This window comes from Ahaetulla prasina, chromosome 10 (assembly GCF_028640845.1).
Source record: "Ahaetulla prasina isolate Xishuangbanna chromosome 10, ASM2864084v1, whole genome shotgun sequence".
In the NCBI taxonomy this organism is placed as follows: domain Eukaryota; kingdom Metazoa; phylum Chordata; class Lepidosauria; order Squamata; family Colubridae; genus Ahaetulla; species Ahaetulla prasina.
The window spans coordinates 10,599,421-10,626,290 of NC_080548.1; the positions used below are offsets into that span (position 1 = coordinate 10,599,421).

Below are 26,870 nucleotides of genomic sequence, written 5' to 3' on the forward strand. Positions count from 1 at the left end.
AATCTCCACAGACAAATAGAGAGAGTAATGTACGTGACCAACCCCTTGAAACAAAAACTTGGTTGTCAGGAAGAAGGCTTCCCATATATCTCCATACGTAGGCAAAGCTAGCATTCTATATATAGGTAGTCCTCGACTTACAACAGTTCATTTAGCGACCATTCGAAGCTACAACAGCACTGAAAAAAAAGTATGAGCATTTTTCACACTTATGTTTGCAACATCCCCATGGTCACATGATCACAATCTGCCTGCTTGGAAATTGGCATGTATTTATGATGGTTGCAGTGTCCCAGGATCATGTGATCCCCTTTTGCGACCTTCTGACAAGCAAAGACAAAGGCGAAGCCAGTTTCACTTAATGTTGTGGTCCGTCAGCAGCCTGCGGAGCTGGCAACGGAGTCAGACAGCGATGAGGCTGAGGTGAGGCCAGGGCCATCAGGGAGTGAGGTGCGGACTCCAGAGCCTCCAGAGACTGACAGGAGTGAGGCAGAGGAACAGGAGGAGCCTGTTCCTAATGCATGCATGAGAAGAGCTGCCAGAAGGCAAGAGCAGCTCAAGCATAGAGGACGACTAGGGAGTAGGGCCGAGAGATGACTGGCCCCTCCCGTAAGGCTTAAAACAGACCAGCACCAGTGTTTCAGCTTGCCGGAAAACAACGTTGTAGCTGCGTCCTCTGCTTCGTGTACATCTTTGTTTTTGTGGCTTCTGGGCGTTTGCCAGGAAGGGCCTTTGGCAGTTTGCCTAATTGGTCAAAGGTTTGTTAGATAACTGAGGAATTTGTGTTGGGAGGCATTTGTTTTACTTTGAGTTGAACGACACTGGGAATGAAGTAACTCCCAGTTCTTTGAATAAAGTTTGTTTTTCCACAGACTAAGTTTATTACTACCTACTTGGGCCTGGGTCACAACACTTAACAACTGCAGTGAGTCACTTGACAAGTGTGGCATGAGCGGTCGTAAAATGGGACAAAATTCACTTAATGAATGTTTTGCTTTCAGCAGAGATGTTGGGCTCCATAATTGTGGTCGTTAAGTCGAGGACTACCTGGATAAGAAATTTAGGCGGCAGAATTAATTCTAGATGTGCTCATTAAAGTCTGGAGAAATTTAATGCAAAACAGGCAGAACATCTCCTGTGTGATGGGTGAAAGCAAAGTCATCTTTGAGGATCAATCAATTTGCTTGTGTTTGAATTCTGTTTCAGCCTAACTAGGCCTCCCAAATCGCTTAAACCAGTGATGGGGAACCTTTTCGGTACCAAGTTCCCAAACCAGAACGCGCATGCATGTTTGTGCACCGGAGCACCGGAAACCCAAAGACCAGCTGCCCGGCCCATGCATCACCTTTTTTGGGGTGTTTTTTGGGCCACGCCAAAAACTGCCGGAAAACGGTCCGAAAAACGGCCTGTTTTTTCGCCATTTTTGGGGCTGATTTCCAGCGCTTCAGCACACATATGTGCACCGGAACCCAGAAGAGCAGCTGGTGATGGCGCGTGTGCCCACAGAGAGGGCTCTGCATGCCACAGGTTTCCATCATGGGCTTAAACCAATTTAACCCGAAGTAAGTACCGCAATCAACGACTGAGTCAAACTATTCTCCAAAGCACCCGAGGGTAGAACAAGAAGCAATGGGTGGAAACTGATCAAGGAGAGAAGCAACTTAGAACTGAGGAGAAATTTCCTGACAGTTAGAACAATCAATCTGTGGCTCAGACTGGTAAGACAGTCTGTTATTAACACAGCTGCCTGCAATTACTGCAGGTTCTAGTCCCACCAGGCCCAAGGTTGACTCAGCCTTCCATCCTTTATAAGGTAGGTAAATTGAGGACCCAGATTGTTGGGGGCAATAAATTGACTTTGTATATAAATATACAAATAGGATGAAGACTATTGCTAACATAGTGTAAGCCGCCCTGAGTCTTCGGAGAAGGGCGGGATATAAATGCAAATTAAAAAAAATAAGTGGAACAACTTGCCTGCAGAAGTTGTGAATGCTCCAACACTAGAAGTTTTTAAGAAAATATTGGGATAACCATCTGTCTGACCTGGTGCAGTGTCTCCTGCCTGGGCAGGGTGTTGGGCTAGAAGACCTCCAAGATCCCTTCCAACTCTTCTATTCTATTCTATTCTATTCTATTCTATTCTATTCTATTCATCTGTTGCTTCTTGTCCTGCCTTCAGATGCTTTGGAGAATAGGTGGACCCCCTCTCTTTGTGTTAAGAGGGACTCAACTTGTTTTCCAAAGTACCTGGGGGCAGGACAAGAAGCAATGGGTGGAAACTAATCAAGGAGAGAAGCAATTTAGAACTAAGGAGAAATTTCCTGACAGTTAGAACAATCAGTCTGTGGCTCAGACTGGTAAGACAGTCTGTTATTAACACAGCTGCCTGCAATTACTGCAGGTTCTAGTCCCACCAGGCCCAAGGTTGACTCAGCCTTCCATCCTTTATAAGGTAGGTAAAAATGAGGACCCAGATTATTGGGGGCAATAAGTTGACTTTGTATATAAATATACAAATAGGATGAAGACTATTGCTTAACATAGTGTAAGCCGCCCTGAGTCTTCGGAGAAGGGCGGGATATAAATGCAAATTAAAAAAAAATAAGTGGAACAACTTGCCTGCAGAAGTTGTGAATGCTCCAACACTAGAAGTTTTTAAGAAAATGTTGGGATAACCATCTGTCTGACATGGTGTAGTGTCTCCTGCCTGGGCAGGGGGTTGGACTAGAAGACCTCCAAGATCCCTTCCAACTCTATTCTATTCTATTCTATTCTATTCTATTCTATTCTATTCATCTGCTGCTTCTTGTCCTGCCTTCAGATGCTTTGGAGAATAGGTGGACCCTCCCTCTTTGTGTTAAGAGGGACTCAACTTGTTCTCCAAAGCACCTGAGGGCAGGACAAGAAGCAACGGGTGGAAACTAATCAAGGAGAGAAGCAACTTAGAACTAAGGAGAAATTTCCTGACAGTTAGAACAATTGATCAGTGGAACAACTTGCCTGCAGAAGTTGTGAATGCTCCAACACTGGAAATTTTTAAGAAAATGTTGTGAAATTGTGTAGGGTTTCCTGCCTGGGCAGGGGGTTGGACTAGAAGACCTCCAAAGTCCCTACCAACTCTGTTATTATTACTATAATCCTTAAAGGGGGGATAAAAATGGGAAGTCTAAAGTTAGTGTCATCCAAGGGAATGAAAACTTGGACCAGGTTGGTACTTCGGCAAAACAAAATAAATACATTTGAGAATAAATACTGTATATTGATGATTCAGCAAGAGGCCGTGTCAGGAACTGGCCGTTCAAAGACAATCAAGGAGCTGCTTTGGACAGAGATTTCCACAGTCTGGTGCCACGTGGAAATCCTCTTGTCCTACAGCTTAACCACAGGCAACCAGATGGAGAACTCGAGAATGGAAAGTAGCACAAATAATGGCTCTGCACATCATTGGGTTGCGCGAAGGAAACTTTTGGGAAGATGCTATCATGTGAAGATCAGGCAGCGAACTTTTTTCTTTTTTTAAAACAATTTATTTATACATTTTAAAAAAAAATCAGGCAGTGATCTTAATGGGGTCGTTTAGGATTAACACGTCCTCTGGCAGTCAACTCCAGTTGGAGGAGGAAATTTTGTAATTTATTACTTATAGTCCTTCACCTATAGTCACTTAGCAACTATCTGAAGCTACAACAGCCCCCCCCCCCAAAAAAAAGTTCTTACAACCCAGAATTCAAAGTTCTAATGTCACAAAGGATGCCTGCACTGCATATCGGACATAAATACAATCGAGAGAGTCCAGAGATATTTCACAAGAAGAGTCCTCCACTCCTCTGCTCGCAATAAAATACCTTATGCCACCAGACTCCAAATTTTGGGCTTAGACAACTTAGAACTACGCTGACTTCAGTCTGACCTAAGCATAGTACATAAAATTATCTACCACAATGTCCTACCTGTCAATGACTACTTCAGCTTCAACCACAATACACGAGCATACAATAGATACAAACTCAAGGTAAACCACTCCAAACTTGATTGCAGAAAATATGACTTCAGTAATAGAGTGGTCAATATCTGGAATGCACTACCTGGCTCTGTAGTTTCTTCCCCAAACCCCCAAAACTTTAACCTTAGACTGTCTACTGTTGACCTCACCCCATTCCTAAGAGGTCTGTAAGGGGCGCGCATAAGTGCACCAATGTGCCTTCCATCCCTGTCCTAATATTCCTTTCTTACTTACTCTTTTCATGTATCCAAATTATGTTTACACTTTTACCTGTTATCTTATATATGATTGAAAAAATAAATAGATGAAATAAAATAAATAAATTTTGGGACCTTGGCAACTGCCCAAAATGTATGGCTGTTGGCAGTGCCCTGCAGTCACATGACTGCAATTTACAGTGTGTTTTTGCTGGAAGCCAGCAAAAAAAACAACCCCACACCTTATAGCGGACAATGGGTTCACTTAACGACCGTTACAAAAAATCATAATAAAATCGGTTATGGACATATGGTGACCCACCTAAAGACTGCCACAACTTACAACTAAAATTATGGGCTCAATTACTGTTGTAAGTTGAGGGCTATTTGTAAGTAGACGTGGGCTCTTCAAAGATTTCCCAGATAACCGATAATCATGTCTTGCAAATAAACATTGTAAACAAAACACGGTATTGATCGCATCGTGTAGGCTTAGGTAAAGGTAAAGGTTCCCCTCGCACTTACGTGCTAGTCGTTGCCGACCCTAGGGGGCAGTGCTCATCTCCGTTTCAAAGCCGAAGAGCCAGCGCTGTCCGAAGACATCTCCGTGGTCATGTTACTGGCCAAAGGCACACGGAACACTGTTACCTTCCCACCAAAGGTGGTCCCTATTTTTTCTACTTGCATTTTTACATGCTTTCGAAACTGCTAGGTTAGCAGAAGCTGGGACAAGTAACGGGAGCTCACCCTGTTACACAGCAGCACTAGTCTATGCTTAATCTTAATTAAAGGGATGGGTTTTCAGGGTTGAATGTCTTGCCTATGGAGCTACTTTTTTGGCAAGTAACCTGGTTCTTTCTTGGTGCACAAATGGTTAATGATTTGATGTGCAGCAAAACATTTCCTCTTGGTGCTGTTTCTAGGCTTGGAATTGTCCACACTGAGTGGAAAAGATTTCTTTTCACTGGCTATAACAGCGTTCAAGAAACACCAAACTTCATGTACTATTACCGTATTTTTCGGACTATAAGACACACCTTTCCCCCCCAAAACAGAGGGTGAAAATCCGGGTGCGTCTTATACTCCGAATGTAGCCCCACCCAGCTTCTCAAACAGAGGTTTCAGAGGCTGAAAAAAGCATCAGAAATGGAGCTTCAGAAAAGAAGCCCCCAAACAGAGCTTCAGAAAAAAAGCCTTCAAACAGAGCTTTAGAGGCTTTTTTTCTGAAGCTCTGTTTCGGAAGCTTTCAGAGGCAGAAAAAAAAAGCAAAAAAACAAACAAACCAGGCAAGACACAAGAGCTCACAACCAAGGAACTTGTTGCTAAAATTCACCCTCTGGGAACAGCTGATTGCGGGTATTCTGGGAAACTGATCCACCTGCCAAATAGCCTTTTTCTTATTTTCCTCCCCAAAAACTAAGGTGCATTTTATACTCCAAAAAATATGGTTTATACAATCTGGTAATTATGGCAGCAAGCTAGAAAGAGGCAAACTGAGTTTGTCCCACCTTAGCTATGAAAGCCAGCTGGGTGATCTTGGGGCAGTCCTCTCTCTCAGCCCAAGCCACCTAACAGGGCCTCTGGTGGCTCAATGGACTAAGACAGTCTGTTATTAACACAGCTGCTTGCAATTACTGCAAGTTCAAGTCCCACCAGGCCCAAGGTTGACTCAGCCTTCCATCCTTTATAAGGTAGATAAAATGAGGACCCAGATTGTTGGGGGGGCAATAAGTTGACTTTGTATATAATATACAAATGGATGAAGACTATTGCTTAACATAGTGTAAGCCGCCCTGAGTCTTCGGAGAAGGGCGGAATATAAATGCAAATAAAAAAAACAAAAAAAAAACAAAAAACAGGGTTGTTGTGAAAAAGAAGAAGGAGGGAAAAATGTTGGATATGGCTGCCGCCTGGAGTTATTTGTCAAAGTAATAAAGGTGGGATACAAATAAACAAAAGTAAATAAACCAGTGTAAACTTCTGGGCTCTGGGTTCTCACGTCCATCTCTCCAAATTATGAAAGGATACTCCAGCAATGTTAATGGTGGGGTTGCCCTTTCCAAAATCTAATTATACAACTACTACCAGAGATTAGCTCTTGTCTTGTCTTGTTGTGTTAAATTTGTACCCTATGACTATCATTAAGTGTTGTAAAAGTGTTGTGCCTTGATGAAGGTATCTTTTCTTTTATGTACACTGAGAGCTTATGCACCAAGACAAATTCCTTGTGTGTCCAATCACACTTGGCCAATAAAACATTCTATTCTACTCTATTCTGTGAATCCCGGTGACTGAGAAATACATAGTCCCCATTCTGAAGTCGGTCCTGGGTCTTTGTCACTGTAGGATAGAGCAGGGGCCTGCAAACTTGGTTCTTTTAAGACTTGTGGACTTCAACTCCCAGAGTTCCTCAGCCAGCAAAGCTCTGGGAGTTGAAGTCCACAAGTCTTAAAGAGCCAAGTTTGCAGACCCCTGGGATAGAGGAACCCTATTTCTGAAGTACACATATCTCTGAAGTACACATATATGAAGTACACATATACCAGCAGCCAATTTATTTTCAAGCTCAGCAACTTCTAACTACTTTTTTTTAAAACCAACAGCTTTGTTGCAAGATAGAGGAATTAATGACACAAATCAGCTTCTGTCTTAAAGAGATCATTAGAATGCCACATCCAGCATTTCAATACAATTATCTGCACATTGTCTCTTGCCAAAATTGTTCCTGGGAGATTAAGCCAGGTCGAGTGATTCACCTTGCTAACTAGTCTCCTCATCAAAGGGGACTCAGCGGTTAAAGAAGTGGAACTTGGAGAGCTGACAGCCCAAGTTTGAGACCCAACTCTATACAACAGGGTGAGTTCCTGTTCTTGCCCCAGTTTCTGCCCACCTAGCAGTTTAAAAGCAAGGAAATATGTGTGTCATGCCTGGAAGCCATATTATCTTTGTGCCTTCAGGGTCCAGGCCAGGGGCGAAATGTAAAATTTGTTACTACTGGTTCTGTGGGCGTGGCTTGATGGTGGTGGGGTAATGTGACTGGGTGGGCATGGCCAACTTTTTTTTTTAACTTTTAAAAGCATTTTTTCTACAACCTCTTAGGTTGTAGAAAAAATGCTTTTAAAAGGTTCTGACGATCCCAGCTGAGCCGCGCGATCATCAGAGGCTTTTTAAAAAAATTTTAAAAGCATTTTTTTGGCTGAAAAAAAAATGCTTTTAAAAGTTAAAAAAAAACCCTCTGATGATTGCCCGGCTTAGCTGGGCATGGGGGGTGGTGCAGGGATTTTTGCTACTGGCTCTCCGAACCACCTTCTGCCATCGCTATCGGATCAGGCAATACGGTCCGAACCGTATCCGAAAGATAATATGGCTTCCACCCCTGGTCCAGGTCTGCCACAATCCTACCGTGGGAAGTTGGGAGGGGGGAATTGCAACAGTGAAGTAGATTTAGCCATAACAAAATTCTCTATAGAAGCTCAGAGCCGTGGTGTCTGGCAACTGTGCAAAGACGAAATTGGAGGATGTCTTCTGTTCAAGAAAAAACTGATTGGAGCTGTGGTGGACATGTGGGAGATGTGGGCAAGATCTTGAACTTTCTTTTGGGTGAGGAAAACCTCCAAGGTCTCTTCCAACTCTGTTAAGTTCCCATCACCAATCTCTTTCCATTTATGACTGCATGACTATAACTTGTTGCTGGCAATCCTTATGATTTATATTGATATATTGACCATCAATTGTGTTGTAAATGTTGTACCTTGATGAACGTATCTTTTCTTTTATGTACACTGAGAGCATATGCACCAAGACAAATTCCTTGTGTGTCCAATCACACTAGGCCAATAAAAAAATTCTATTCTATTCTATTATTCTATTCTATTCAAATGCAATAGATAAATAGCAACCACTTTGGTGGGAAAGTTAGAGAGTTCCATGCTCCTTTGGCATATAGTCATACTGGCTCCATGATCACAGAAATTGTCTTTGGACAACACTGGCTCCCTTGGCCAAGAAACAGAGATAAGCACCATGCCCTAGAGTTGGGCACAACTGTACAGGGAAACCTTTCTCTAGTGATTTACCTTGCTAACCAGGTAACTCTCCTCATCAGCCCTGCTTGGATTCAATAACCTTTTCCGGTGTCTTCTTAAATCACCATCTTTACCCGAAACTGTTCTTTTCCTCTATGCCTCCTTCCTCAATAAATTAACCAAGTGCCTTTCGACAAGATCTTTGAAGGCAGAAACAGTGAAAAAGATGAGCATGGGTGAAGACAGACTTTGGTCCTTCCATCTTGAAAGTCCATCAGATGTTAGATCTGATGGTCAACCTTGACTGTATCGTTTTAGATGAAAAGTTCATTGTCAAGAGGGGGAAAATGGCTAAATTCCAGAAAACATGGTAGGTGGGCCAGTCAAAAGTTTCCTGTGGAAGCAGTGAACAGCCACCAAAGAGTTTTCTGTCTAAGGCAGCTAATCACGTCTGTAAGCCGTGATTGTACGAGAGAAGCAGAGTGCTTGGCTGATACAGTCTTACCATGTTTAACCTGTAAAATCCGATTCAAATGCAGAACTGTTGAGACTTGTCCCTGGGCTTCAGAGCTGAGTATTTTAATACTCAAATGCAGCTCCTTTGTGAGGTAACCAATTCTCCCCTTGCAGATTAGAGGGTAAACTATATTTTAAATTTGTGACTGAAGTCTGGGAATTATCCAAACTGGGTGGGGATGCTTCTGAGCATCACAATTCCTTCTAAGCCCTTCCTGTTCTTTTAAAACATGCAGCCACATTCTATGTAATTAACAATGTTCTCCCATTGCACGCTACTTGTTTAGAGGGTTTCTTTTCCTTGGCTTATTACAATCACGAAGAAGGCCTTCATCTCTCTCATTTCCATTTGTGCCCCAGACTTTTTTCCCCTTGGCAACTGTCAAGGGGAGAACAACGGTAATCACTCTTGGAAACTTCACACCAGACACTTGTCATTCCTGGATAAGCACTGTTAGCTTGTGATCTCTCTTTCGCAAGATAGAATTTAACCGATTACTGCAAATGGCCCATTTCCTGGATTTGCATCATGCCTAACCAAAGGCCAAATGCGGGCTAACACTAACCAAGTTTAGCACATTCTGTGGATGTTTAGATCTTTACCTGACCTGGATAAGTAGATTGTGTGGATACAACCACCTGCAGAGGGAGCGTTCCTTAACCAGGTCACTTAAAAACCTAGCACCTGCATTTATGCTTAAATTAAATTATGCTTAAATTAAAGCTTAGTTAGGCAGAAACTTGGCTATCTTTTTTGTGGCACAATATGTTATTCAACAAGTAGACATGTTTTTCAATTCTCATTCGGTGAAGTCTGAAATGGCGTAGGGCAGGGGTCTGCAAACCTGGCTCTTTTAAGACTTGTGGACTTCAACTCCCAGAGTTCCTCAGCCAGCTGGTTGAAGAATTCTGGGAGTTGAAGTCCACAAGTCTTAAAAGAGCCAAGTTTGCAGACCTCTGGCATAGGGTCTCCTGTTTGAGTAGGGGGTTGGACTAGAAGACTTCCAAGGTCCCTTCCAACTCTGTTACTCTGTGAAGTGAGCAATCCAAGAAGAGGGTTAATCCAATAAACGTGCTGCATGAATCTGACCAGTCTAATTTCCTTTGGTAATTCCCAGTTGGGCCCCAAAATATCTCTTGGTTAACATTGGTTCCCATTGTAAAAGGGAAGGGATTGTGGGAATCAGACAGCAGAGGCCAAATAAAGATATCATTTTATCTCCCCTTTATCTTGCTGGGGAAAACTAGACAGACATCTTTAAATGTAATTCATATATCTAAGGCATTTCATCAGCATCTGGCAAGCTTTTCAGGGCAGTTTACTGTAACACACACTCAAATGAGAAACGCAAAAGCCATAAAAGATATCTCAAACCACAAAGCCAACATAAACAAGGTTAAGATGAGAGGCTGAATTTCTTTCCAAAGCAAACCTTTTTTTGTCCTCTCTCAAATTTGGCTTCCCTGCACACCGCTGGGTGCCACTTACCTACGTACTGGCCTTTACCTTCTCGGAATGGAGGGCCAAGGGGCCCTTTCACCACCGGCTGCATGTATTTCATCTGCGCATAACCTCCTCCAGGGCCCCCTCCGGCTATTGCAGCGATTCGGATGCCCACCAGCAACCACAGAGCCACTTCATGGAACATGGTGCCTTGCTGAGAGTCTCCCTGTAAAAGAAGAAGGAGGAGGAGGAGGAGGAGGAGGAGGAGGAAAGAAGAAGAAGAAGAAGAAGAAGAAGAAGAAGAAGAAGAAGAAGAAGAAGAAGAAGAAGAAGAAGAAGAAGAAAGAAGAGGAGGAGGAGGAGGAGGAGGAGGAGGAAGAGGAGGAGGAGGAGGGGGGGGGAGGAGGAAGAGGAAGAGGAAAGAGGAAGAATAGGAAGAGGAAGAGGAGGAGGAGGAGGAAAGAAGAAGAAGAGGAAGAAGAAGAAAGTTATTTGAGGGAACCTCCAAGCTATTATTGAAGGCAGATGAGCCAGAATAAAAGTGGGGAAAGGGCAGCCCTTTTGAGAGTAAAGCTTGGCTTTGGTACCGCATCTTGATTTCTCCTCAGCTGTTTAAGCATTGTGAACCTAGTTCTTTTCCTGTCCAATCATAGGTCACAACTTTCAACTCACCATATTAATCCTCCAGGCAGGTAATTGTTTGTGGTGTAGCAAGAATTCAGGGGTTTTGAGAGCATGCCACAAATGCTGTACCAATGCCACTACCACGAGAAGGTGTATAGATTCACAAAATGGGTGCTTTAGGGACAGCCATGAACACCTGTAATCTCCAACAACATGAATGATCTCTACTATCTCAACTTTCTCCTTGCTTTCTGGATACACTTTCAAAATCAGAGCTGGACTACAGTAAATTACCTTGCTATCAATTGAGTGGAAGCTTTGCAAAAGGACATCCAAATTCATAAGAAGAAGAAATATCTTGATTGCATGAGCTATGAAGCAGTGGAAGAACTAATGGAAGAGCCTAAGCAGGGGTGAGAAAGGTCCCTTCTACCTTTATGATATGATTTTCTAAAAACTTTTATGGGATCCATCCAGGGGTGAAATCCAGCAGGTTCTGACAGGTTCTGGAGAACCGGTAGCAGAAATTTTTAGTAGTTCAGAGAACCGTCAAATACCACCTCTGGCTGGTCCCAGAGCGGGGTGGGAATGGGGATTTTGCAGTATCCTTCCCCTGGAATGTGGTGGGAAAGGAGATTTTGCAGGATCCTGCCATGCCTACCAAGTCACACCACCTCCACCAACCCACACCCACAGAACCGGTAGTAAAAAAAATTGGATTTCTTCACTGGATCCATCCTTCCATCCCATCTACCAAAAGGAACAAAATAAAAAACCATACAGCAAAAAGACCATTTAAACCAAGAAACAAGGCTGAGGCCCCTATAAAACTTCTGCTTATCCACCAACTAACCCATACCAGATCCATCAACTTCCTGGCCTCAGTACCCGGGGGAGGGGGGAGCCAGATTTTCCCTGTTTTCCTGAAGGCCGATAGGATCAGGGCCAGGGAAGATGTTCCATAATGACCATGACAGAGAAGATAGAGTAGGCCTCCTCTGCTAGATCTGGTAAGGATAGGCAGAAGCCATTGAGGGTGGGCAATCCCACAAATAACCCAATTCCATTCCATGTAGCGTATTAAAGTTCACAACCAGCACCTTCAATTGCACTTGGAACACTACTGGGAGGTCTCATGCAGTACCAAAATCCCGCTGTACTTTGAACCAGCTGCAGCTTCCAGATGCTCTTCAGTGGCAGCTCCATGTAAATCCCATTGCAGTAGTCCAAGCAAGTGTTGATTAAGGCATGAGTCACCATGAGCCCTTCTGGAGCTCATAAGCACTTGTGGAAATGCTGAAAGCACATGGAAATACCCCACTTCCCGATTCTTCTTCTTCTTGAAATTTCAATATGGAAGAGAGCTTTTCCGATGCAAAAAATAAAGATCAATAAGGCCTAGAAGAACTTCTGAGAGTTCTGGGAACTCCTGCATTGCTTTGCTCATTTCATACCAATCGTCAGATCACTCCCATCAAGAGGGCAAACAAGGGAGTGGAATCAAAACAGGGGCATCTGCCCTCTCCTGCCCACCAAACTTCTCTTTTTATGTATCTTCTGAAGATTCGAGGACCCACCCATCTCTCGCCGTCCTTTACAGAAGGCACTCAAAAGATGAATTAGGAGCTCATAATTTCAGCACATTTCTCTCCCTCCCTCCCCTCCAGTTGCAATGGACCATAACTCCCATTATATCTCAATCAACATATCCCTGGCACACCCAGTCGGATGATTATAGGAACGGGAGCCAAGAACATCTGGGGAGCACCTGTTTGGGCAAGGCTGCAAGCAGTTGGGATGCTTCTTGAGTGCGAAGACAGAGAAACTCTGGAAGATGTGGCAAGAAAGGAAGCTTGTAAAAGCAAGTTTGATTCAAGGGTCCTTGATGCTCTCTCATCTGGGTTGTTTTCTTGCAGACCCCTTATTATCTAGGTAACAACATCATCAGTGATGTTACCTAGTTTGGGTAATGAAAGATCTGCAAGAAAACAGCCAAGCCCAGAGAGCATCAAGGAGCCTTCATTTCAATACCAAGCTACAAATATTCTCCTTACTGTCTATGGAGATTCTCAGTCATCCAGGTTATGGTTGTCCCAAAGGTGCTTTTTTCAAGAGGCAACTGGACTTTCTTGTTTTTGCCTTTGAAGACATTTCGCTTCTCATCCAAGAAGCTTCTTCAGCTCTGACAGGACAGTGGGGAATGGAAGGATTTATATTCCTTGATGCAGACAGCTGGTCATTTGCATCCTTTCAGAGAGTCCTTGAGGCCACTTGGAGGTTTATCTGTGTCCTCAGGGTCACCTGAGTGATGCAAATGTTTTCTGCCCTGCGTCCCGTCCAGGGGTGGGTTCTACTTACTTTCACTATCGGTTCGCAACGGGAGCACATGCAGATTTATTTATATTTCATTTATTTTATTATTTCAATTTCTATACCGCCCTTCTCCCGAAGGACTCAGGGCGGTTTACAGCCAACTAAGAACAACAAATATAAAAATTAAAAACAATTAAAAGATCAATTTAAATAGGCTGAAAATTCTAAAAACTATTAAAAACCCCCATTAAAAAAACTATTAGGCCAGTCCTGCATGATGAAATAAAAGAGTCTTCAACTCACGCCGGAAGGCCCAGAGGTCAGGGAGTTGGCGTATCCCTGGGGGTGGCTCGTTCCAGAGGGCTGGAGCCCCCGCAGAGAAGGCCCTCCCCCTGGGGGTCGCCAGTCGACATTGTCTGGCCGACGGCACTCTGAGGAGACCCTCTCTGTGGGAGCACACTGGTCGATGGGAGGCCACCGGTAGCAGCAGGCGGTCCCGTAAGTAACCCGGTCCTAAGCCATGGAGCGCTTTAAAGGTGAGAACCAACACCTTGAATTGCACCCGGAAGGCAACCGGAAGCCAGTGCAGCTTGCGCAGGATAGGTGTTATATGGGAGCTTCGAGCCGCTCCCTCAATCACCCGCGTGGCCGCATTCGGGACTAGTTGAAGCCTCCGGGTATTCTTCAAGGGGAGCCCCATGTAGAGAGTGTTGCAGTTATCCAGGCGGGAAGTGAAGAGGGCGTGAGTGACTGTGCATAGGGATGTCATCCATTATGACATCCGAGTGGGTGGGCAGAGCCTCCCACCGCTTTTAATACCGGTTTGCAAGAACCGGACAGAACCGGGAGCAACCCACCACTAGTCCCTTCACTAGGGATTCTTTTTTATTGATAACTTTGAATCGGGCCATTTGTTTTAAACGAGGCCGAGGCACGGATACCTTGAAAGCCTTGTCTCCAAAATGCATCCTTAACGCAAGTGTCCACCTTGATCAGAGAATTAAAGTAGTCAAGGAAAGGTAAGAGATGCTAAACAAACGTCTCTCTGACTCTGTTTTTCTCTGCTTCGGAAGATTTCTTTGAGATCTGGCTCTTGAAAACTTCTCCCCTTCCAAAACTCAGAGCTCACTCTGCTGCCTTTGAAAGCCTTTGGCTCAAAGGAAGGGTGTGAAGAAAATCCCCCGTTGCGTTTGGCGGCTTAAAAAATGGATATGTCAGAGGCACAATTCTCTGGCTTGGAGTCCTGCCAGAGGCAGTAACTCTTCAATGTGGTGCTTCTTGAAATGTCAATGGAAGTTTGTTTGGTCAAGTGCTTATGAGGAATCTTGATGGTTTATGATGCTTCATAAGACGAGCTAAAGGGCCCACTTGTGTAAAATTAAAAGGCTTTCCATAAACACTGGTTTCCCCTCAAACAACATTTTCCGAAGCAGGGCTTCAAACGAGGGTCTGTGTGAAGCAAAGGAGAGATTATTTTCTGACAGGTTTAATGACACAGAACACCAAGAAGTGCTGTGGACTAATTGAACCGCAATCGCCATTCATAAAAATTAAAGACTTTGGACCTTTCCTGCTTTGGGAGGGAAGGAAGGAAGGAAGGAAGGGAGAGCAAGTTCTCCAGGAACTGGGTTGGAATTTCCTGAGCTGCTCTCCTTGAAATAGCAGTGAGGTGGAGACAGACTATGAGAGAGAGGAAGGGGACAGGAGAGAGGTTCAAGAGCACAAAAATAATTAAAATAGTTAAAAGTTAAAATAATAAATAAATACAAATAAATACAAAAGGAAAGACTAGTTTGAGTCGGGTAGGGGGCTGCAGTGGACAAAGACTCTACAAAGGGTTGTCAAAGTTTTGGTGAACATCTTCAAAGCGCTCCATGGCATAGGGCCGGGTTACTTACGGGACCGCCTACTGCTACCGGATACTTCTCACCGACCCGTGCGCTCTCACAGAGAGGGACTCCTCAGGGTGCCGTCAGCGAGACAGTGTCGTCTGGCGACACCCAGGGGAAGGGCCTTCTCTGTGGGGGCTCCCACCCTCTGGAACGAACTCCCCCCAGGACTTCGTCAACTTCCGGACCTCCGAACCTTCCGTCGCGAGCTTAAAACACATTTATTCATCTGCGCTGGACTGGATTAGTTTTTAAATTCGTGGGTTTTAAGGGTTTTAATGGGTTTTAATGGGTTTTAATGGGTTTTAATGGGTTTTATTATTTGCTAAATTTTAATTATGCCAAATTGAATAAGTTTTTTAGTGGTATTTTAATAGTATTTATTTTGTAATAGTACTGTTTATTTTATCTGCCTGTAAACCGCCCTGAGTCCTTCGGGAGAAGGGCGGTATAAAAATTTAAATAATAAATAAATAAATAAATAAAACTCGTGGCCCATGGGCCAGATGCGTCATGCGCAGGCCACACCTGGTTAGCGAAGGTGGGAAAAGTTGCGATACGTCACGTGGCGACACTGTGACAACGCTAATTTGACACTCCCACTCTATAAGAAAGGGATTTGAACACTGGCTAGGTTTGGCAGGTCCTTACATGGGTGTAATAGTGTCATTTCTCTTAACATAACATAACATAACATCAGAGTTGGAAGGGACCTTGGAGGCCTTCTAGTCCAACCCCCTGCCCAGGCAGGAAACCCTACACCATCTCAGTCAGATGGTTATCCAACATTTTCTTAAAAATTTCCAGTGTTGGAGCATTCACAACTTCTGAAGGCAAGTCGTTCCACTTATTAATTGTTCTAACTGTCAGGAAATTTCTCCTTAGTTCTAAGTTGCTTCTCTCCTTGACCAGTTTCCACCCATTGCTTCTTGTTCTACCCTCAGGTGCTTTGGAGAATAGTTTGACTCCCTCTTCTTTGTGGCAGCCCCTAAGATATTGGAACACAGCTATCATGTCTCCCCTAGTCCTTCTTTTTGTTAAACTAGACATACCCAGTTCCTGCAACCGTTCTTCATATGTTTTATCCTCCAGTCCCCTAATCATCTTTGTTGCTCTTCTCTGCACTCTTTCTAGAGTCTCAACATCTTTTTTACATCGTGGCGCCCAAAACTGGATGCAATATTCCAAGTGTGGCCTTACCAAGGCATTATAAAGTGGTATTAACACTTCATGTGATCTTGATTCTTATCTTAGGTTAAATCCAGGGGTGAAATCCAGCAGGTTCTGACAGGTTCTGGAGAACCGGTAGCGGAAATTTTGAGTAGTTTGGAGAACCGGCAAATACCACCTCTGGCTGGTCGCAGAGTGTGGTGGGAATGGAGATTTTGCAATACCCTTCCCCTGGACTGGGGTGGGAATGGAGATTTTGCAGTATCCTTCCTCTGCCATGCCCACCAAGCCACACCATGCCCACCAAGCCACACCCACAGAACCAGTAGGGAAAAAAAATTGGATTTCACCACTGGTTAAATCCGAGAATAAGACTTCTTCCCTTCTCTGGATTTTCAGTACTTATGACTCTAATCACCCAGAACAGCATTAAACTTACAGGTAGTTTGACTTATGTTTATTTTTTAGTGATCATTTGAAGTTACAATGGCACTGAAAAAAGTGACTTATACTTATGACCACTGCAGCATCCCCATGATAACATGATTAAAATTTGGACGCTTGGCAGCTGGCATGTATTTATGGTAGCTGCAGTGTCCTGGGGTCATGTGATCACAATTTTTGACTTTTCCAGTCAGCTTCCAACAAGCAAAGTCAATGGGGGAAGCCAGATTTGCTTTACAACTATGTGATTCATTTAATCACAGTGATTCACTTAACAACCATTGAGCAGCATGGTGGCCTAGTGATGAAGATGCTCGCCTGCCATTCTGAAGATTGAGAATTCAATCCTAGGTAATGGCAGATGTTTTTCTCTCAGGGCGCATAGAAAAAAATCTGTGAACTCCACGTGGTGTCAGGAAGGGCATCCGGCCAGTAAATGCTTAGCTTCATCCAGTCGTCCCGATACTACCCCAAATTAAGGGATTACAGGGTCATAAAAAGGGAGGTTTTTTATATTCACTTGATGACCATAACAAAAAAATGCTTTTAAAGGGTTCTGATGATCCCAGCTGAGCCGTGCGACCATCAGAGGCTTTTTTTTTTACTTTTAAAAGCATTTTTTTGGCCAAAGAAAAAATGCTTTTAAAAGTAAAAAAACAAAACACAACCTCTGATGATCGTGCGGCTCAGCTGGGGCGGGGAGGGGGCAGGGACTTTTGCTACCTGTTCTCTGAACCACCCGCCGCCATTGCTACCAGATTGGGCGATCCGGTCCGAACCAGGAGCATTTCACCCCTGATCAAAATCCATTTTTCCATATTAATTAATTTTTTCAGGAAAGCTGTGTACGGTACAGTCCTGAAACTGTCTTCTTCAGCGTAGCATTCTCCACAAATTTTGGACTATGGATATACTTGGGGGTAATGGAGAGGTGGCTTTACAAATGAAAGGAAAGCATCAGCAACTCTGAAAACATGCCTTGAACCATTGTGTCTTTGGACAAGTCAAAATGACCCACTGAGAGGAGAAGTCTGTGTCAAGACATTCCGGCTCAGAAGAAATGGAGGTTTTAAAGAAGAGATTGGACAGCCACTTGTCTGAGATTGTATAGAGTCTCCTGCTTAAATGGGGTGGGAATAAAAATAACAACAACAACAGCAACAGCAACAACAACAACAACAGCAACAACAACGAGTTGGAAGGGACCTTGGAGGTCTTCTAGTCCAACCCCCTGCTTAGGCAGGAAACCCTGCACCACTTCAGACAAATGGTTATCCAACATCTTAAAAACTTCCAGTGTTGGAGCATTTACAACTTCTGCAGGCAAGTTGTTCCACTGATTAATTGTTCTAACTAGGAAGAAATTCCTCCTTAGTTCTAAGTTGCTTCTCTCCTTGATTAGTTTCCACCCTTTGCTTCTTGTCCTGCCCTCAGGTGCTTTGGAGAATAGTTTGGCTCCTTCTTTGTGGCAACTCCTGAGATATTGTAAGGCTGCTATCATGTCACCCCTAGTCCTTTGCATTAAACTAGACATACCCAATTCCTCAGAAGAAATGACCACAGGTTAGCACAAGGAGATCATCCTGAACTTTCTGAGTAGCACCAATTTTCTTACACATCTGTCCAAAACTGGCAAGAAAGAGAGAGGTTGTACTTCTCTACAGTAATCACTTGGGTGGAATCGACCTGCAGAGTAGATGTATCTTCTGCTCTACATCCGTATCAGTCTGGCACCACTTACATTATCTCTCTGGCAGGGAAAAGCCTTCAAGTCTGCTGGACAGACAGGCGATCCCTTGGTCACAGCACTTCCTTTTTCTCCTTTTCTTTTAAAAAATATTTTATTTCACGAAATGACAGAGTTGGAAGGGATCTTCTTGGAGGTCTTCTAGTCCAACCCTTTGCCCAAACAAGGAACTTCAGACAAATGGTTGTCCAATCTTAAACACCTCTAGTTGTTGGAGCACCCACAACTTCTACAGGCAAATCATTGCACTGATTAATTGTTCTCACTGTCAGGAAATTTCTCCATAGTTCTATGTTGGTTCTCTCAATACTGAAGCAAATGTGGTGCTCTCTGAATTTGGCTGTTTGCAGACGTTTCCTTACCCAATTAGGTAACAGCATCAATGCTGTGTGCACTGATGCTGAGCACTGATGAAGTTACCTAGGTGGGCAATGAAATGCCTGCCAGCCAGCAACCAAGCTCAGAGAGCATCAAGGATTCTGTAGTTCCTGAGCTAATATATTCTCTGCTATTGGTATTAAAGCAAATATCCATCTATTCCAGGGGTCTCCAACCTTGGCAACTTTAAGCCTGGTGGACTTCAACTCCCAGAATTCCCCAGCCAGCTGGCTGGGGAATTCTGGGACTTGAAGTCCACCAGGCTTAAAGTTGCCAAGGTTGGAGACCCCTGATCTATTCCTCCATCCATCCAAAGTGATGGGAAAGAAGCAACCTACCAAATATCTAACAAAATGAAATTCAGTGTAGAGAAAAGTAAAGTCTTATACTTAGGTAAGAAAAATCAAAAGCACACATATAAACTGGGTGAAATCAGGCTTAACAGCAGTGACTGTGAGAGGGATCTTGGAGTCTTAGTGGACAACCAGCTAAATATGAGCCAGCAGTGTGCAGCAGCAGCTAAAAAAGCCAACACAATCCTAAATTGCATTAACAGAGGGATACAATCAAGATCAAGTGAGGTACTAATACCACTCTATAAAGCCCCAGTAAGACCACACCTAGAGTACTACATCCAGTTTTGGTCACCACACTATAAAAAAAGATGTTGAGACTCTAGAAAAAGTGCAGAGGAGAGCAACCAGGATGATTAGGGGACTGGAGGCTAAAACCAGGGATGAAATCCAGCAGGTTCTAACAGGTTTTGGAGAACCGGTAGTGGAAATTTTGAGAACTGGCAAATACCATCTCTGGCTGGCTCCAGAGTGGGGTGGGAATGGAGATTTTGCAATATCCTTCCCCCAGGAGGGGAGAGAATGGAGATTTTGCAGTATCCTTCCCCTGGAGTGAGGTGAGAATGGAGATTTTGTGATATCCTTCCACCAAGCCACGCCCACAGAACCAGTAGGGAAAAATTTTGGATTTCACCCCGGCTAAAACATATGAAGAACCATTACAAGAACTGGGCCTGGCTAGTCTAGTGAAGAGAAGGACCAGGGGAGACATGATAGCCATCTTCCAATACTTGAGGGGCTGCCACAGAGAGGAGGAAGGGATCAAGCTGTTTTCCAAAGCACCTGAAGGCCAGACAAGGAATAATGGATGGAAACTGACCAAGGAGAGATTCAACCTAGAAATGAGGAACTTTCTGACAGTGAGAACAATCAACCAATGGAACAGAAGTTGCCTTCAGAAGTTGTAGGAGCTTCATCACTTGAGACTTTCAAGAAAAGACTGGACTGCCATTTGTCAGAAAGGGTGTAGGGTCTCCTGCTTGGGCAGGGAGGGGGTTGGACTAGATGACCTATTAGGTCCCTTCCAACCCTGTTAAAATGAGCTGTCAGCCCACCATCACGAGTTCTTCAGGTCAAGCCAGGTGAAAGGAATTAAAACTACTGATTCAAGCTATTCCCAAAATTGATCTGACCACCCTCTGTACTTCTTTAATATATATGTAGCAAAAAAAGTCTATTTCTACAGCTGAGATCTCTTAATATCCACTTCTTGGCCCCATTTTAACAAAACCCCATTAAACAATCGTGTCTAAAGACAAGAATTCCTTTCCCAACTCCAATAGAGATCAAACTGAGTAAGGCCTCCCAGAGGAGGGAATTGCACTGAATCCGGCTTGCTGCTCCACGAAATATAGCTCGTACAAGAACTGGACAGCTTTTCAAAAACAATCCAGCCTGGCTTTCCAACCTGGCCAGCTGCAGTAGAGATGCGGTTCCTCTTCCTTCTTGTACAGAAGACTTTGCAAGAATTTAAAGAGCTGCATATTCTTCTCCTTTGCAGCACCATTGCTGGGTTTTATACTGAATTGGGTTTGCTTTTTTTAAAATTTGCATTTATATCCCGCCCTTCTCCGAAGACTCAGGGCGGCTTACACTATGTTAAGCAATAGTCTTCATCCATTTGTATATTATATACAAAGTCAACTTATTGCCCCCAACAATCTGGGTCCTCATTTTACCTACCTTATAAAGGATGGAAGGCTGAGTCAACCTTGGGCCTGGCGGGACTTGAATTTGCAGTAATTGCAGGCAGCTGTGTTAATAACAGACTGTCTTAGCAGTCTGAGCCACCAGAGGCTCAGACTAGGTTTGTCTAGTCTAGCAAAAAGAAGGACTAGGGGTGACATGATAGTAGAGTTCCAATATCTGAGGGGCTGCTCAGAAGAAGAGGGGGGGAGGTCACCTTATTTTCCAAAGCACCAGAAGACAAGACAAAAAATAATGGATGGAAAGTAATGAAGGAGAGATACAACCTAGAATTAAGAAATTTCCTAACGGTGAGATCAATTAATCAGTGGAATGGCTTGCCTCTAGAAGCGGTTAATGCTCCAACACGGGAGGTTTTAAAGAAGAGACTGGAGAGCCGTTTGTATGACATGGTAGAGGGTCTCCTCCTGCTTGAGTAAGGGGTTGGAACCGAAGGCTTCCAAGGTCCCTTCCAACTCTGATGTTCTGTTATTCTGGGAAACCACTCTCACTACTGGCCACCATGGAAACAGGATGCTGGGTTAGATGGGCTATTTTTATTTTTTGCCCGATCCAAGAGAGGATTTTTAAAAATTCCCTGAATTGCTATGGCAGGATTTTTACTTGGAAGGGGCAGAATTTTGAGACGGGCCAGATCAGGAAATAGGCACAGCAAGGATTACAGGCTTGCTTATTCACTATTGTAGGATATAACTTATTTATTAGATTTTTACCTCGCCTTTATGACTTTATAAGTAACTGGCGAACATGGATAATATACCTTCATCCACCCATTTTTTCCCACAACCACAACTGTGTGAGGCAGGTTGGGCTGAAAGAGTAGGACTGGCTCAAAGTCACCCAGCTGGCTTTCTGGGCAGGACAAGAATAATAGAAGTGTTATTTATAGCAGGGGTCTCCAACCTTGGTCCCTTTAAGACTTGTGGACTTCAACTCCCAGAGGAATTCTGGGAGTTGAAGTCCACAAGTCTTAAAGTTGCCAAGGTTGGAGACCCCTGGCATAGACAGACCTTTTTCATGATTACCTGTCCTTAACCTGGTCCTTCAGGTCTTCTAAGAGTGCCCCCAAGCCTCAGGATTGTTTAGGATAGGGGTCCCCAAACTTGGCAGCTTTCAGACTTGTGGACTTCAACTCCCAGAATTCTGGGAGTTGAAGTCCACAAGTCTTAAAGGGACCAAGGTTGGAGACCCCTGATTTATAAGATAGAACAACATAAATGTTCTCTCATAGGGTATAACAACAGAAGTGTTATTTTATCGGGCAGGGGGTCTCCAAGCTTGGCAACTTTAAGATTTATGGAATTTCAACCCCCAGAATTCCCCAGCCAGGATGCTGTTTAGTTTGCCTGCCAAACCCAAACATGCTGAAATTATCATGGAAATCCGCATGGCAGCCACAGGGTTTTTCTGGATCTCTTTCCTGGGGCTACCGGGCTTTGCCCAGTGGGCCACTTCCTTCTGTGGGAGCAGTGCTTTCCCATCTGTGGAAATGGGGGACTCAGAGCCAGCCAAATACATCCACGCCAAGGCAATCTGGCAAATGGTCAGATGGGAATCTGGCAACCGACTCGGTCTCTGGGACGCCAAGCCGTAGCTCTGTGGAAGTTCATAAAAGGATGAGATGGAAAGACGAAGCCCGTCTTGAACCCTTGGCAGTCTTCTGACGTATCCCAGATCTCAATAAATCCTCTTCAAATAAATCAGCCTTGACTTTCATAGGCTAACTTCCTGAGTAGCTTGGACTAGGAACAAGGGCTTTAACCATCTATTCTCTCCCTTCTATACGTCCATGTGTGTGGTGTCAACCTACCAACCAATTTAGGAAAGCAAAAGAGGGCAACTGCAGCTGCCAACAGCAAAACAAACTCTATTTTGGTCGTGGAGATAGATAACCAAGGATGAAGTGGAAAGGGTAAAAGAATAAAAACCTCGGAGTTCATTAAGCATCGTGGTAGACTCAGATCCCACGGCCTGATTTCTTTTGTAGCTTTCTTTGGTTCAATCAGCTCCAAGGCTACAGTCTTCAACACAGGGGTGCCTGAAGGGGATGCAACACAATAGACTGTGGAGTTCTTTTTTTAAAAAAAATATTATTATTTTTATAGAATAAAAGGCTAATTGAAAGAAAAGGAAGGAAGGAAGGAGGGAAGGAGGGAGGGAAGGAGGGAAGGAAGGAAGGAAGGAAATATGAGAGAATCAAAAGGAAAGGAAGCAAAAGTGAAAGACAGCTAATGATGGGAATTGTAGTCCATTATACGTGGTGGTTCAGTGGCTAAGACACTGAGCTTGTCGATCGAAAGGTTGGCAGTTCAGCGGTTGAAATCCCTAGTGCCGCGTAACGGGGTGAGCTCCCGTGACTTGTCCCAGCTTCTGCCAACCTAGCAGTTCGAAAGCACATAAAAAAAATGCAAGTAGAAAAATAGGGACCACCTTTGGTGGGAAGGTAACAGTGCTCTGTGCGCCTTTGGCATTGAGTCATGCCGGCCACATGACCATCGAGATGTCTTTGGACAGCGCTGGCTCTTCGGCTTTGAAACGGAGATGAGCACCACCCCCTAGAGTCGGGAACGACTAGCACATATGTGCGAGGAAACCTTTACCTTTACCTATACATAGAACACAATGGGGATGGATGGATGGATGGAAGGAAGGATGGAAGGAAGGAAGGAAGGAAGGAAGGAAGGAAGGAAGGAAGGAAGGAAGGAAGGAAGGAAGGAAGGAAGGAAGGAAAATGAAAAAGAGAAATCCTAAAGTGAAGAATTATATGAATGACTTCCAGCCTTCTTTTCTAATTACAATCTTTTTATACTTTCTCCCTCTTAGATATTATACGTCCCTCCAGCCCCTCATTTAATCCACATCTTTCTTGATCCATAAGTCATTCTTTCATCCCTTCCTTCTTTCAACAAATGTCTATATAAACTTTCCAGTCTTTCAGAAAAGACTTTGTTGTTTTTTTGCTTTGATCAAATTGATCAACTTCACCATTTCTGCAAATTCTAACATCAGTTCACCATCCATTTCTTCATCGTCTGGCCATTTTTACAGCACATCCTCTGGACATTCCAGCTTCAGTGGCTGAGTGAAAAGCCGCCCTGCCTGTTTCAGTCTCTTTGAACCAATCCCCTGGCTTACACATATCAGGTAGTCCTCGACTTATGACCACGACTGAGCCCAAAATTTCTCTTGCTAAGCACAACAGTTGTTAAGTGAACATTGTCCCATTTTACGACCTTTCTTGCCACAGTTGTTAAGTGAATCACCACAGTTGTTAAATTAGTAACTTAGTTGTTAAGTGAACCTGGTTTCCTCATTGACTTTTCCTGTCAGAAGTTCACAAAAGGGGATTCGATCAGTGGTGGGTTGCTACCGGTTCAGTCCGGATCTTGCGAACCGGTAGTAAAAGTGGCAGGAGGCTCCGCCCACCTGCCCAGACATCATCATGGATGCTCTGCGCATGCGCAGAAGCTTCTGTGCATGCGCAAAAGTGCCACGCGCAAGTAAAGCAAGCACACACACGCACACACTCCTGTTGCGAACTGCTAGCAAAGATAAGTGGAACCTGTTGTGTCTCGCTCGCTTTCCCCGCAGCCGGGCCTCTCTTATCTCCTTCCGAACGCTGAGGAATGTCCTGGCATGCCTCCAGGCCCCAGCCCTGGCACCATGCCCAGACAGGCTGAACAAGACGAAGGGCCTGAAGTGCCTCCAGCCCCCAGCCCTGGCTCCATGCCCAGGCAAACGGAGCAATTAGACCCCTCCCCCTCCTCCACAGCATGTGAGCCTGAGGAATGTCAATTACCAACAGCTGGAGCCTGGAGAGATCCTCGCTTCAGGAGAATTGATAGGCGGTGTCAGCAGAAGGAAGGGAGGGGCAGGCCTGGATAAGTGCTGAGTCATGGAGCCACACCCCATGGCCTATATAAAGGATCTGCTTTCTGGCATTCTCTGAGTCAGGCAAAGTCTACCTTGGATTGCTGAAGTCACTTCCTGGTCTCCTGCCTGCCTTGAGAACTTTGCTAGGACTTTGGCAGAGCTGCAGAGGCACGCCTGATACGGACTTCCCTGACCCGGCCGTCAGCGGAGGAGTGGAACACGACAGAACCCACACCCCTGGATTAGATGACTACGGGACACTGCAACCGTCATTAATATGTGTCAGCCGCCGAGTGGCCAAATTTTGATTATGTGACCAAGGGGATGCTGCAACTGTCGTAAGTATGAAAAAGGTTCATAAGTCTTTTTTCAGTGCCATTGTAACTTCAAACAGTCGCAAAATGAATTGTTGTAAGTTGAGGATTTCCTGTATGATCATTATTTGAAACTGGATTACTATCTCCCGTTTTTCCTTTCTGTTAATAATACTGTGTTCTTAAGCTTTTTTAAAAAAAAGTATATTTGAGGAATTGTACACCATCCTCTAAGGGACACGGTGGCTCAGGGGCTAGGACGTTGAGCTTGTTGATCGAAAGGTCGGCAGCTCAGCGGTTCGAATCCGTAGTGCTGCCGTGTAACGGGGTGAGCTCCCGTTACTTGTCCCAGCTTCTGCCAACCTAGCACTTCAAAAGCATGTAAAAAATGCAAGTAGAAAAAATAGGGACCACCTTCGGTGGGAAGGTAACAGCGTTCCGTGCGCCTTTGGTGTCTAGTCATGCCGGCCACATGACCACAGAGACGTATTTGGACAGCGCTGGCTCTTCGGCTTTGAAACGGAGATGAGCACCGCCCCCTAGAGTCGGCAACGACTAGCACGTATGTGCAAGGGGAACCTTTACCTTTACCTTTACCTTACACCATCCTCTATTTCAGGGATCTCCAACCTTGGTCCCTTTAAGACTTGTGGACTTCAACTCCCAGAGTTCCTCAGCCAGCTTCGCTGGCTGAGGGACTCTGGGAGTTGAAGTCCACAAGTTTTAAAGGGACCAAGGTTGGAGACCCGTGCTCTATTTCACAACTACTGCCATTTATGCAGTTTGTAACTGACAAATGTTGCAAAGAAAAATAGCCATAATTCACATGCTTATCAAAAACTTTTCCCAATAGTCACTGGCAGCTGTCTCATAAAATGCTTCACCTGGTTTCTAAATTGATTCATTTTCTTGATGTGCATTTAGGCACTAAAAGTGACCTCCAAGGATAGAACTCTCTGTAATGCTGCAATAAATTGATTTAATCCTTTTTTTAAAAAAACCCACATAAATTCATAGTCCTTATGATCTCTTGTAGCAGTGATTCCAATAAATTGACCCATTTAGGTGCTGATTCCTAAGATCTCCTGCCTAATAGAAATTAGCATTGGTTATCTATGCTTTGGGGACGTGGTGGCTCAGTGGCTAAGATGCTGAGCTTGTGGATCGAAAGGTCGGCAGTTCAGAGGTTCGAATCCCTAGTGCTGCGTAATGGTGTGAGCTTCCATTACTTGTCTCAGCCTCTGCCAACCTAGCAGTTCGAAAGCACATAAAAAATGCAAGTAGAAAAATAGGGACCACCTTTGGTGGGAAGGGAACAGCATTCTGTGCACCTTTGGCATTTAGTCATGCCGGCCACATGATCACGGAGATGTCTTCGGACAATGCTGGCTCTTCTGCTTTGAAACAGAAGAGGAAGAAACAGAAGAAATGAGCATTGCCCCCTAGAGTTGGGAACAATTAGCACATATGTGCGAGGGGAACCTTTACCTTTACCTATCTATGATTTCTTTATTATCCTCCAATCAACAATATTGTTTTTACTTTTTTTTAAGATGAGCAAGATAAAACACCCCCCCCCCCATTGACTCATATAACAAGACAAACACCAAACAAGCCTATTTTATTAGTTGCAACTGCAATTTACATGACTTTGGGGGATACTCTTTTGGCTCTCTGCTGGCTCTAAAGTGGTTTATCTTCAGTCATTAAATGTAATTAAATCATGGCTCTCCTTCTCTCCCCTTCAAAAAGTAAGCATAAAATAAAATTTAATACAGAAATCCAGGGCCTCCCCAGCCGTACAATAACAATAAAACTATTCTGCAGAAACACAAAGCTGGAACACAAAGGGAGATGTGGTAAATTAAAG

At 44.2% G+C, this 26,870-nt stretch overlaps 1 protein-coding gene across 8 annotated transcripts in view; it reads right to left on the minus strand.

The window, feature by feature from the left end:
* COL8A2 (collagen type VIII alpha 2 chain) overlaps positions 1-26,870 on the minus strand; it is a 293,599-nt gene that overhangs the window by 20,171 nt on the left and 246,558 nt on the right. For 7 of the 8 annotated variants that reach the window (XR_009156632.1, XM_058196268.1, XM_058196263.1 and 4 more), the window contains one exon: positions 10,234-10,414. Coding sequence is in view for 7 of the 8 variants with exons in the window: in XM_058196268.1 (XP_058052251.1) it covers positions 10,234-10,393 (160 nt within the window). In the remaining variant the exon portion in view is untranslated. The remainder of the gene's footprint in view (positions 1-10,233; positions 10,415-26,870) is intronic. The other variant, XM_058196269.1, reaches the window with a different exon arrangement.